This window comes from Rhincodon typus, chromosome 1 (genome assembly GCF_021869965.1).
Source record: "Rhincodon typus isolate 14 chromosome 1, sRhiTyp1.1, whole genome shotgun sequence".
NCBI classification, from domain to species: domain Eukaryota; kingdom Metazoa; phylum Chordata; class Chondrichthyes; order Orectolobiformes; family Rhincodontidae; genus Rhincodon; species Rhincodon typus.
The window spans coordinates 20,387,315-20,401,300 of record NC_063332.1 but is presented as its reverse complement, the minus strand read 5'-3'; the positions used below and the strand labels follow the sequence as shown (position 1 = coordinate 20,401,300).

The 13,986-nt window shown below is 39.3% G+C and overlaps 1 protein-coding gene across 2 annotated transcripts in view; it reads left to right on the top strand.

Moving 5' to 3' along the window:
• LOC109933412 (DDRGK domain-containing protein 1) overlaps window positions 1–8,624 on the top strand; it is an 84,771-nt gene extending 76,147 nt beyond the window's left edge. For both annotated transcript variants that reach the window (XM_048597657.1, XM_048597663.1), the window contains exons 7-9: window positions 6,307–6,363; window positions 7,964–8,012; window positions 8,400–8,624. In XM_048597657.1, coding sequence (XP_048453614.1) covers window positions 6,307–6,363; window positions 7,964–8,012; window positions 8,400–8,572 — 279 coding nt within the window. In that variant the 3' untranslated portion in view covers window positions 8,573–8,624. The remainder of the gene's footprint in view (window positions 1–6,306; window positions 6,364–7,963; window positions 8,013–8,399) is intronic.
• The last annotated feature ends 5,362 nt before the right edge of the window (window positions 8,625–13,986 follow it).

Sequence of the window (13,986 nt, the reverse complement as noted above, 5' to 3'; positions counted from 1 at the left end):
ACCCGAAACGTCAGCTTTCCTGCTCCTCTGATGCTGCCTGGCCTGCTGTATTCCTCTAGCTCCACACTGTGTTATCTCTGACTCCAGCATCTGCAGTTCTTACTATTTCATAACAAAGATGCAGACCATCTTTTAAAATAAATTATTTACAAATTAAATAAGTAGGTAAAAATTTAGAGATGGAGTATAATATGGCAAAATGTGAAGTTGTTCACTTTGGCAAGTAGACTAAAACAGCAGAGTATTATTTAAATGGAGAACAACTACAGAGTTGAGATGCAAAGGGATCTAAATGTTCATAAGTCCAAAATGCAAGTATGCACATGCAGCACACATCATCGGGAAAGCTAATGGGTTGCTAGCCTTTATTACAAGAGGAATTGATATGCTTCACTTAGAGCATTGGTGAGACCACATCTCAAATGCTGTGTGCAATTTTGGTCTGCTCATTTAAGGAAAGATGTGAATATATTGGAAGCAGTTCAGAGGTGGTTTACTAGATTGAGTGCATTGTCTTTTAAGGAACCACTGGACATGCTGGGCTTGTTTTCACTTGAATTCAGAAGAGTAAAGGTTGATTTGATTGAAGTGTTATAAGATCCTGAATGGTCTTGTCAAGGTGGACATGCAAACTTCCTCTTGTGGTTGAGTCCAGAAGTAAGGAACACTGTTTTAAAATCATAGGTCATCCTTCAGGACAGTTGAGGCGAATTTCTTTTCTTTCAAGGGATTGTGTGACTTTGCATCAGAAGGTAGAAGAGATAGTAGGGTCACTGAATTTTTTATATGGTGGAGGTAGATAGACTCGTGTTGCGCAGGGGATTCAAAGGTTATTGGGGATAGATAGGAATGTGGAATTTGGAGTGCAAACATATCAGCATTGATCTTCCTGCAGGGCCAAATATGCTACTTACGCACCCAATTCCTATATTTGTTTATTAACTCCAGGTATTCTCTGCCACTGTCTACAGCAGACTAGAATTAGTCCTAATTCATGACACTGCAACATTCGTGCAAATGTTTAACAATTTAATACCACTGAATTAGTCGTTAAATCCATTTGAAGTGCTCCCTAATTGAGAGAAATTTAGACAGGTCTATTTATCTGATTGAGTTTATAATACATCATAGAAGAGGATTATGCACATTGAAAGGGAAGGTTCAGTTAATATTTCAAATGTTACACACACAATATTAGCCTTTCTCTCTTCAGATATTTGTTGAAAAGATATTTTTAATGTGATTTATAGATGCCCATAATTTGCAGATCTCAATTTAACATCACCCACCCAGCTGCAAACTGGTGGAATGGGATTGGCATCTGATTTACTCCCTACAATTTTACATCCCACTGATTTCACCAGAAAATGGAAGCCATTATGATTAGATTAATTTTTCAAGTGGGTTAGGTTGGATTAAAGTGATTGCGCTTTTTCTTCCCAACTAATATAAAAGCTTTCAGTTTGTTTCACACCAGAAGAGTTTTTTTTTTGCTTTCTGTAAAGGTTACAACAGCAATAAACTTTGGGGCAGAAGTTATAGTGTACATTTTGAGAAGAATTTTTTTTTTCCCCCAGCAAGTGGTAATACTTTGGAATCTGCTGCCCATTAGGTTAATGAATGCAGAAACTGTTCCTGTGTTCAAAAGCAAATCGGATAGGCAGTCAAGGGAAATAACATGGGTTATATGGATAAAGCAAGGGTAAGGGACTGACTGATCTGTTCTACAGGGAACTGGCATACACCCAGAACATTGCCATTCAGTCCTTTGTACCATAACGCCTTTGACTATGATGTTTGTAGAGTAACTTTTTAGATGCCTTAGAAATAGCAGAATGGAAAAGAGCAGGAGTTGTACAGATGACTGGTCAAAGAAATTGATCTTGAGATTTTTGAAGGTGGGAAGAGATGTATTGAGATGGATATTATATCTTGCAGGTTGTACTAGATTGGAAAAACATTGCTTGTTACGCAGCCAGTTTATGATGCCAGCAGGGTTCAATTCCCAAACCAACTGAGGTTGCCCTGAACGACTTTCCTTCTCGACCCCTAACCGTGCCTTATTCATGGTGAACCTCAAGTTAAACCACCACCCGGTCATCTCAACAAGGTTCCACATGGTAGACTGATTCGTAAAGTTAGATTACGTGGGATCCAACGAGAAGTAGCCAATTGGATATAAAATTGGCTTTACGATAGGAGACAGAGTAGAGGGTTGTAGAGGGCTGCTGTTCAGACTGGAGGCCTGTGACCAGCCATGTGTTGCAAGTATTGGTGCTGGGTCCACTTTTGTTTGTCATTTATATAAATTATTTGAATGAGAATATAGGACGCCTGGTTAGTAAGTTTATGGATGACACCAAAATTGGTGGTGTTGTGGACAGTGAAGAAGGTTATCTAAAAATACAATGGGATCTTGATCAGATGGGCCAATGGGCTGAGGAGTGGTTGATGGAGTTTAATTTAGATAAATGTGAGGTGCTACATTTTAGTAAGCCAAACCAGGGCAGGACACGGTCAATGGTAGGGTCTTAGGGAGTGTTGTTGAATATAGAGACCGAGAGGTTCAGGTACACAGATTCTTGAAGGTCACAGGCAGAAAGGATGGTGAAGAAGGTGTTTGGCATGCTTGCCTTTATTGGTCAGAGCATTGAGTGTAGGATTTGGGAAGTCATGTTGTGGCTATACAGGACATCGGTGAGGCCACTTTTGGGTTTCTGCTTACAGTTCTGGTGACCCTGCTATAGGAAGGATGTTATTAAATTGGAAAATGTGCAGAAAAGAGTTACAAGGATATTACCAGGACTGGAGGGTTTGAATTGTAAGGAGAGGCTGGACAGGCTGGGACTTTTTTCCCTGAACTGTAGGAGGTTGAGGGGTGACCTCACAGAAGTTTATAAAACATGAGGGGCATAGATAAGCTGAATAACAAAGGTCTTTTCCCTAGGGTAGGGGAGTTCAAAACTAGAGGGCGTGGGTTTTAAGGTAATTGGGGCAAGATTTAAAAGGGACCTGAGGGGCAGCTTTTTCACACAGAATATGGTGCATATCTGGATTGAACTGCCAGAGAAAGTGGTAGAGGCAAGTGCAGTTACATTTAACAAACATTTGGACAGCTACATGAATCATAACGGTTTAGAGGGATATTGGCCAAAAGCAGGCACATGAAACTAGTTCAGTTTAGGAAACTTGGTCAGCATGGACGAGTTGGGCTGAAGGGTCTGTTTCCATGCTGTATGTCTCTGAGAGAGCAGCCCTATGACCTAGTAGGATTATGGCAAATGTGTTTTGGGATACAAAGTGAACTAAGTAGTGACCAAGAAAGTGATTAAGTAACACGCTGATAGGTTTTCAGCAGTTGAGATTGCAGGACTTTGTGTAGATTAATTGTTTCATCTTCTCCCCAAGCTAAATGCCTCACCTTTTTTGATAAAATGGCATTACTGCCCGGTCCTGGAATTAGGTACACTGTTGCAAGTTCACTTTTGAAAAATCACACTCGTTTTTGAAATAGAAAGGTAGTTGGCACTCACAACTTACTATACCCCCACTCTCCCCTCAGCTCTTCAGTAAAAAATAAAAATTAAATGTTCTGACTAGTCAAATATGCCTTATCTATAAGGGAAGTAGATGAACACCTCCACTTTCTTAGAGATTTATGCAGCTAATGAGTAGGCAAGAAGGAAACCGCAAGATGAGCGAATGACGATGTGACTAATTGGGCACAAATATTATTCTAGCTATCCTACTTGGATTTATGGAAACGGTTTATAAAATCCATGTGCAGGCAGTAGTGGATGCTAGTTCATCTGGTACTATAGCTCTTTTATTTGAGAATGTATGACTTCAGCAAAGACTTTAAAGCCTATCTGCAATGACTAGTGAGCTTCATGAATGGATAATTCTAGGATTTGAACCTCTAGCTGAGAAGCATGAAATTTAGCATACAATAGATACCTGTATAATTTCTGATTGAGACTTTCTGGTTGTCGTGGTAGTCACCCAGTAATTTTGGTTAAATTTCAATTAATAATAGAAAATTGGATAGTGGAGGCTGCACTATTTCAGATTCCCTGATATGCAAATGTAACAGCTTTATTCACTTGTGGGACTGTGGTCATCACTGGCGGGCCCTAGTCACCCTTGAGAAGGTGGTGGTGTGCTGCCTCCTTGAACTGCTGCAGTTCATGTGATGTAGACTGAGCCACAATTTATTTAGGAAGGGGATTCCAGGATTTTGACCCAGCAACACTGAAGGAATGGTGAGATATTTCAAGTCAGGATGGTGAACAGCTTGGAGAAGAACTTACTGTTCTCATATATCTGCTGCCCTTGTTCTTCTAGATGGAAGTGGTTGTGGGTTTGGAAGGTGCTATCTAAAGGATCTTGGGTGAATTTCTGCAGTGTATCTTGTAGATAGTACACACTGCTGCTACTGAGGAATTGGTGGAGGGTGTGGATCCTTGTGGCTGCTTTGTCCTGAATGGTTTCAAGCTACACCTAGTCAGGCAAGTGGAGGCTATTCGATTATACTCCTGACTTGTGCCTTGTAGATGATAGGCTTTGGGGAGTCAGGAGGTGAGTTACGTACCACAGTGTTCCTAGTGTTTGACTTACTCTTGTAGCTACTGTTTGTGACAAGTCTAGTTGAATTTCAGGTCAATGGTAGCAACAAGGATGTTAATAGTGGAGGACACGGTGATGGTAACACCATTGTATGTCAAGGGGTAGTGGTTAGATTGTCTCTTGGCTCCAAGTGGTTTTTGGCGTGTTTCCTCCCCCATTTGATTTGGTCCTGGTTTGTAGTTTTCATCCTATGCCTGGTAAAACTTAATATTCTTGAATAAAAACAGAAAACACAGGAAATGCTCAGCAGTTCAGTCAGAAATTTTAGAAATGTAGTTTTTAGGTTTTAACAGGTAAAAGAGGAAAAGAACAGCAGGAAAAGTCTGTGATAGGTTGGAAAATGGGAGGTATTAAATGCGCAGTTATTTACTTTGATGTTTTTATGATGATCAAGATTAATTACTATTCTAACAATGGGTAGTAAGACAAACTTGTGTCTGAAACAGTCAAAAAGTGACAGACATATGAATAATGTCGTATGTAGATCACTATGAAGAAGGTAGGCGTATATCTTCAAAGAGAAAATTGCAAGTAGGTAGGAGGCATTTTATATCGACAGTACAGTACTTGGTAAGAAATGATGGAATTGTGATTTCTTGTGAAAGTGAGGAAAGACCATTGTGGTCTATGACTTAATGCTGGAACTATTAGTCATTTTGTCCAGAGCCTTTACAGTATAATGTACTTGTGAAAATCTCATTACCTGTCACAGTATATGGTTGAAATTGTTGTCATAAAGTTAAGTTAACATCCAGAGTAAGTTTTGCTTTATGTTAATTGATAAGTGTTAGTATGGTCTCTCAAACTTTCTTGTATATACAATTCACTGAGAAATTACTGAATAATATTTGACAATTTCTATGCAGACTAATGTTTTACAATGTTTAAAAAGGCAGACTGCTTGTGTATGTTCTCTTCCTCTATGATTGACGTTATTATGCGTAGGTCTATCTGTACGTTTTCCTCACATCACCACAGAAGAACAGAAGATGGATTTTGGCAGCTCCCAGCTATGAGAACTGAATTCCATGGGCTGGTTGCAACTTCATTTTTCAGTCCATAGTAGTCAGTTCTCCAGCTTGGCTGCTCCACCCTTCAGTATTTCTTCAGCCTTAATCACCTCGTCTGAGCAAGTGTTTCTATGAAATCTTTTCAATTTATCAGTTATCTTGCCTGTTACAGATAACTTAACTTGTTTATATTTGGATGTGGCCAGTCTTGCAGATCTGTCTTGCAAATCTGACAGCCAAACAAAATAAAACAACAAAAGTGGGTGCTACTTGATTAAAGTTAGATAACATTTTTGACACACAACTTCTGTAGGATTGAATTTTTGTCTTCACAAATTAGTTCATAAAAAACTAGGGGCAGAATGGATAATAACATTTCTAGCTGGACCATTATCAGCAATTTAACTTGTGTTCCAACTTTAATCTTTAGAACCAGTGGTTATTCAGTTGTACCCAGCATGGCACTTTCTTGTTATGTATTTGTTGATAAGTTGCCAGCAGCTGAGAGCTTTGCTCATTCTTGGCAAGTCAACACTGACATTTAAATTCTCATTTTGTGTAAATGCAGTAGGATTTTCAGTGATTTTTCTGTTTTTAATTTTTGGAAGTCTGTTTACTATACTTTTGTCAAGAGCTGTGGATGACCACTAGTTTAAATATTCTTTTCTAGAGTACAAAGGTTGTGCTTTTGGAAGATCTTGCTTCTCATTTTGGCTTGAGGACGCAGGTAAGTGGTCTTGTTTAAAAACAAAAAGCCGCCTCCTTCCAGTTTGAAGTAAAAGGAAAAATACACTCAATAAAGCACCAACAACACTTGGTTTTGTATCCAGCCCTCAGAATATCCCAAATTTGTTACAACCATAGAATTTTAAACTGGAAGTACTGTTGTTAATGAAGGCAAACAATTTTGCCCAAAGAAAGCTCCCATTAAATGGAAATGGATGTATAATAACTTTAAAGCTGTTTCTGTGTGTAATCTAATCCTTTTGTTTGCTCTTTGCACACAGCAAGCTTTCTGTCTGAAAGCTTATTGCAATAATTGGTCATGTTGTTCTTAAATTTCCACATCCAGTAAACAAAATGTAATTTTATTCTATCTTCCCTAAGATATTGCCATAAGGGATAGATAGTGTTCTTCAGCATTTCAGTTCTAAATATTCATTATTGTCTAGTAAACTTGCCATTTTGACTTCATTATTACAAAATCTATTCTGTTTCTCTGAGGGACCAAGCACAACTTAGTGTGGTACTTATTAATACTGAGTCGGAAAATTTCATTTCAATTCTTGATTAACTCATCTCAAATCATCTTCACTTCAGAACATCACTGCAAGTATTCCTTGTGGCAGTATCCTAGGTTAAATCATCATCACTTGCATCATCAGCATAAGACAGCAAGACCTGGACAATATCTAGGTTTGGGCTGACAAATGGCAAGTAACATTTGTGCCACACAAGTAACAGGCAAGACCGTCTCCAACAAGACAGAATGTAACCATTTCCACTTGACAGTCAATGGATTGCCATTACTGAATCTCCCATTAGCAACATCCTGGGGAATTACCATTGACCAGAAAGTGAACTAGACTTGCCATATAAATACAGTGGTTGTAAGCCAATTGAGAGACGAAGAATGCTGCAGCAAGTGACTCACTACCTGACTCCATAATGCCTGTCCATCAACCAGGTACAAGGCAGCAGTATGAGGGAATACTCCCCACTTGCCTGCATGGGAACACCGTCACTTGCAATTTCCCCTCCAAGCCATTCACCATGCTGACTTGGAAATATATTGCCTTTCCTTCACTGTTACTGTGTCAAAATACTAGAACACCCTCACTAACAGCATTCTGGATGTGCTTACATAAAATGGACTGCAGTGGTTCAAAAAGGCAGCTCACCACTACTATAAAGACAACAGGATGCAAGTTCACATTTCCTGATGAATTTAAAAATGAATGAAATGGGAACAGGAGTGGGTGGTTCTTGAACCCAATCTCCTAGCTCAGAGGTAGGAATACTACCACTACAAGAGCCCTCCTGACTGGAAACTTTGGTATTTTCTAATCCAAGTGTTCAGGGATGTTTTTGTACATTTCTGTACAGGTGAAACTTGAACCCATGGCTTCTGGTCCAGTAGTAAGGACACTACCACTGCACTGCAAGAGCCTACCATCTATAGATGATTAGGCACAGCGATGACACGTGTGCAGAGCCTGTAAACTATTCAAACAATCTTAATGCTAGCATGCTTTTAACAAGTTATTTTACAATATATTCAATATTTTTGACTATTTATCTTCAACTTTAAAAAAATTTATTTTAAGGAGGCTATTAACAGAGTGCAAGATCTGATTGCTGAAGGAACTCTGACAGGTAAGCCACTTGTGCATTTTGTGGTATAATATTACTAATGAGCTATTTAAAGTTCATTCTGAATTGTGCATTTTTGTGAACAATTAATGCAGTGACTGGTGGAATTATACAGAAGGAAAATTGTTTTCGATAAGACCTTGCTGTCTGTGCTTTCTTTTCCTCTAATGAACCCATTCAGAGATGTAATTACACAACTCTGGTGCAGGTGAGATGTGAACTTGGGCTTCCTAGCTCAAAGGTAGCGATACTACCACTGAACCACCAGAGCCTTTTGTGTTTTCTTTTAATCTCTGATTAAATAACTGACAATGTAGAGCATCAAGAAATCTATTTAATGGGTTATCAAGTAATAATGTTCACAATTTATGAAAGTTAATTTTCTTGTAGGTGTCCTGGATGATCGTGGAAAATTCATCTATATCACTGAACAAGAACTTGCAGCAGTGGCTCAATTCATCAGACAGCAAGGGCGCATTTCGATAGTTGAACTGGCACAAGCCAGCAACACTCTGATCAATCTTAATCCAGAGTCAAAATCTATTCCTGAAACTGTGGCCTAATATTCACTCACTTATTTAAATAATAGTTAATAAAGTTAAAAAATTCATCTTATTGGTGTCCGTTGCACATGAATTGTATTTTTGTTCTCATAATCTATCTAAATGTAGTGACTTTTATTTTGCTTAATTTTTTTTTTTCTTTTCTCCATTTCCTCCTTGTGAAGGATTCTCCATATCTTCAGTTGCTTTTGCTGACTCGTGGCCCAGCAAATTATCTGTCTGTCTGATCAAGTTATTTTGAGCAAAATGTTGTGCCACCATAACCCTACCGACAATTGCCAATTCATTACTTGTGTTGGTAAATCACCTCAAGTAACAACTTCTGTTGGTAATTGAAATTAGGTATATTGTTATAAATAGTACATCTTCTCAGCACAGTAGACTGCTAACAGGCCAGGACAGTATGGCAAGATTCACAGAATAGAACTTAGAAATCATAATTGTGCAAAGGAAACATTGTGAAGAAGTCTGGGGTTGTATATTAGCTTAACAGAGATATCTAGAAATGGTAGGCTGCTTGCAAAGTTCTTCGTTAATACCACTGCTGCCACATTTCTATCAATTTGTGTCTAATCATATTATCATATTTTATAAAAAAGAACAAAAGTTAGTGTCTTGTATAATTGAACATACTGACATAAGAGGTCTTGTGCTGGAATTGTAATATGCAGTTAAATGCCTGAAGTTACCATTTACCAGTTACCATTTGGGGCAGATATGGTAAAAGAAGTTTTGTATCAAAAGTGACCTTAGTAAATTGTAATCTGCATTCTCGACAACATTGCCACATTATTGTAATGTCTAATGTGTATTTTGTAATCAGTATTTTATCTTACACCACCAAATATCAACTAATAAGGAGGAACATGTAATTTTATATAGAGCTGTCAGGGAAATCTCTCTTGTGTTTGATTCCTGATTTGGAATGGTCTTCAAAACAGATTTTGAAACTTTTGATTGTAGATATTTGATAATTAAAATTAATTATTTAATTTACACTTTTCTTCCTGTGTTTTAAATTTGATATTTTGTATTGCTTGAATCTGCAGACTAATTTAATTGAAAGTAGTCACTTTTTTCAGAAATCTTAAACAGATGATTGTACTTTTCCCCTGAAATGAGTAAAATTAAATTTATTAGTTTTAAACTTCTATAGAAGGAGTAGCGCAGTATTTGTCTTTAATGTATATTAATATATTTCAGAATGTTTAAGAGCAAATATATTTACTCTCTCAAAGCTCCTATCTGATGTAAAAAAATCAAAAACTGAAAATTCACAAAGCCCATCAACATCTGAAATAGAAAATGTATAAACCATTTGGATCAGCCTCTTCTTCAGTGCATGGTGTAACTATTTAAATGAATAAACATACAATTCATTAAAATTGAGGAAGACTCTGTCAGAATAAGACCAAAACAGAATGTGTGAGTGGCAATTTAGATAAGTGGGAATTCAACTGATAAATCTTTTGTAAGTTTAATAGAGTAAAATTCATCATTGGGCCTAGAACCAATAGCCTTTAAAGAAGTTGGCAACACCTAGTTAAACAGCTGCCCAATTGTGGCAGTTAATTTATGAAACAATTGAAATTCCTTGCCTGAATTAGGTGTCCATTACTGCACCATCAAGTTAAGAAAACAAGTGACTTATAAACGTGCTCTACAACGTAAGAGGGGTTGTTGAAAGCACATGATCAGAGTGAGTATGACTGAGGCAGTGAGTAACTGGAATTTTGGGGCAAAGGGGTGAAGTGGTGTTTTAATTAAGGTTTACTGCAAGAAATAATGACTCCAGAATAAGAGGCAAATGGGAGAAGAAATAAGGTATGGATCAGGAGGCCTGCATGCATTGAAGCCAATGAGAACGTGACATCAAGAGTGAAGGGAAAGCAGCTGATTGGTGAATAGGTTTGTTTGGCATTTCTAATCTTTAAAGTGAAAGTTGGGTATTTAAGTCTTGAGACTATTTTTCTGCCTCACTGTTTCTGAGGAATAGCTCGTTGGGTTTTCATTAGTAAGATCATACTTATGGTTTTTAAAATTATGAGATGGCAGGTCAGAAGGGAGAAGTCAGTTGTACATCCTGCATGTGTGAAGTCACAGATATACCATGTGTCTGAGACAAACACATTTGTAGGGAAAATTGGTACTGGGAAAATTGATAGGATCGAAGGCGGATAAATCCCCAGGGCCTGATAATCTACATCCCAGCGTACTTAAGGAAGTAGCTCTAGAAATAGTGGATGCATTGGTGGTTATCTTCCAGGATTCTGTAGGCTCTGGAACAGTCCCTGCAGATTGAAGGGTAGCTAATATCACTCCAATATTCAAAAAGGGAGGCATAAAGAAAACAAGGAATGAGAGATCAGTAAGTCTAACACCAGTAGAGGGGAAGATTCTCGAATCCATTATCAAGGACTTTATAGCAGAGCATTTAGAAAGCAGTGGCAGGATGAGAGAGAGAGTCAGCATGAATTTACGAGGGGGAAATCAGGCTTGACAAATCTGTTGGAATTCTGTGAAGATGTAACTAGTAAAGTTGACAAGGGGGAGCCAGTCGATGTTGTATATTTGGACTTTCAGAAAGCGTTTGACAGTGTCCCGCATAAGAGAATATTGTGCAAGTTTGGGGTAAGTGTATTGAGATGGATAGAAAACTGGTTGGCAGAGAGGAAACAAAGAGTAGGAATTAATGGATCCTTTTCAAATTGGCAGACAGTACCTTGTCGGGTGCCACGGAGAGCGGTGCTGTGACCCCAGCTATTCCCAATCTATATTAATGATTTGGATGAGGGAACAATATGTAACTTCAAAGTTTGCAGATGATACTGAATTGGGTGGCAGGGTGAACTGTGGTGAGGATGCAGAGATCCTTCAGCCTGATCTAGACAGTTTGGGTGAATGGGCAAATCAATGGCAGATGCAGTATAATTCGGATAAATGTGAAGTTATTCACTTTGGAAGCAAAAACAAGAAGGCGGGTTGCTACCTGAATGGCTGTAAATTTGAAGAGGGGAGTGTGCAGTGGGACCTGGGTGTCCTTGTGCACCAGTTGCTGAAGGTAAACATGCAGGTGCAGCTTACCTGTAAAGAAGGCAAAAGGTATGTGGGCCTTCATTGCGAGAGGTTTCGAGTACAGGAGCAGGGATGTGTTGTTGCAGTTATACAGGGCCACGCCTAGAATATTGTGTGCAATTTTGGTCTCCTTTTCTGAGGAAGGATGCTCTTGCTCTTGAGGGATTGCAGTGAAGGTTTACCAGGCTGATTCCGGTGATGGCAGGTCTGACGTATGAGTAGAGATTGACTAGGTTGAGATTGCTTTCACTGGAGTTCAGACAAATGAGGGGACATCTCATAGAGACTTATACAATTCTAACAGGAGTGGGCAGGGTAGATGCAGGAGGATGTTCCCGATGGTGGATATGTCCAGAACCAGTATGAGGATTCGGGGTAGACTATTTAGGATGGAGATGAGACATTTCTTCACTCAAAGACTGGTGAGCCTGTGGAGCTCGTTACCACAGGAAGTAGTTGATGCCAATATATTTAAGAGGCAGCTAGATATAGCACCTGGGGTGAATGGGATCAAAGGTTATTGCAAGAAACCAGGATTAGACTGTTGAGTTGGACAATCAGCCATGATCGTAATGAATGACTGAGCAGGCTTAAAGGGCTGAATGGCCTCCTCCTGCTCCTATCTTCTATGTTTCAATGCAGGAAGTGTCACCGGCTGCAAAATCTTGAGCTTTCAGTTTTGAAACTTGAGCAGTGACCAGAGTCACTGTTGTGCATCCGCGTGGGTAACACATATAGGAAGGTGGTCATGCCACAGATTAGAAGTGTAGAGGCAGAGAGGAAATGGGTATATAGGAAGTAGTTTATGAAAACCAAGCAGATACTGCAGGAATCCCTTGAGTCTATCATGTACGCTAATCAATATTCTAGTTTTTTAAAAAGTCCACAAGTGGGATCTGGACACTGCTGTCTGGCCAGCATTTATTGCCCATCCGTAATTGCCCTTCAGAAGGTGTAGGTGAGCTACCTTGAACCATTGCAGTCCATGTGCAGTGGGTACCCGTAGTGCTCTTAAGGAGGGAACCTGGTGAGTGCAGTGGTTCCTTAGGATTTCAGCTGGAGTCAAGCCCAAGGCTCCACAGGCGACTGAGCTGTACAGGGAAGGAAAATATATAGAAGAGCAGTAATTACGGCAGATTCCATAGTCAGGGGATCAGACAGGCATTTCTGTGGCAGTAAACAGTACCAGGCATGGAGGACTATCGAATAAGGTAGGCAGAGTAGAATGGGCCTGTTCTCGTTGGAATATAGAAGAATGAGAAGAGACATTTAAATACATAAAATTCTCAGGGAACTTGACAGGGTAGATGCAGAAAAGTTATTTCTCCTTGTGGAAGAGTCTAGGACCAGAGGGCATAATCTCAGAAGAAGGAGTCGCACCTTTAAGACAGACTGAGATAAGCAAGTTTATAATTAGTAAGGGAATCAAGGGTTACGGAGAAAAGGCAGAAAAGTGGAGTTGTGGATCAGCCATAATCTTATTGAATGTCAGAATGGGCTCAATGACCTACTTCTACTCCTATGTCTTATTGTTTTATGGTCTAAAAGTGACTCGAAGATATTGTGTTGCATCCCTGTTGCCAGGGTCAAGGATGTTACAAAGTGCCTACAGGACATCCCTTTTTTCAGAAGTTGGATAAACCAGAAGTCCTGGTTCACATTGGTACCAATGATACAGATAGGAAGAGGGATGAGGTCCTGACAGCAGATTTCAGGGGGTTTAGGAATGAAACTAAGAAGCAGAGCCTCACGATCAGTAATCTCAAGATTACTCCCAGTGCTCTGTGCTAGTGAGCATGAGAATAGGAGGACTGAGCAATTAAACTCAGCGCTGAAGAACTGGTGTAGGAGGAAAGGCGGCATATTTCTGAGGAATTAGCAGTGGTTCTGGGGCAGATGGGACCTGGATGGTTTACGCCTTAATGGGACTGGGACTGATATGTTTGCAAGGACTTTTATTAGTGTTATTGGGATGGGTTTAAACTAACTTGTCAGGATCAGAAGTCATGCGACACCAGATTAGAGTCTGACAAAGGGGCTTCGTTTCAAAAGCTTGTGATTTCAAATAAACCTGTTAGAGTATAACCTGATTTCATGTGACTTCTGACTTCGTCCACCCCAGTTTAACACCAGCACCTCCACATTATAACTTGTCAAGGGAATGGGAACTTGAGGCATAATGCAGAATAGAAAGAAGAGAAGTTAGTAACAGGAACACAAACCGATACTAGGGAGACAAGAAGGTAGGAGAATCAAAGCCAATCATTGAGTATATTTTGAAAGTGGAATGATGGCAGAAAGACAAAGGGGCAGTACCTGAGTGCATACAGCATTCACAG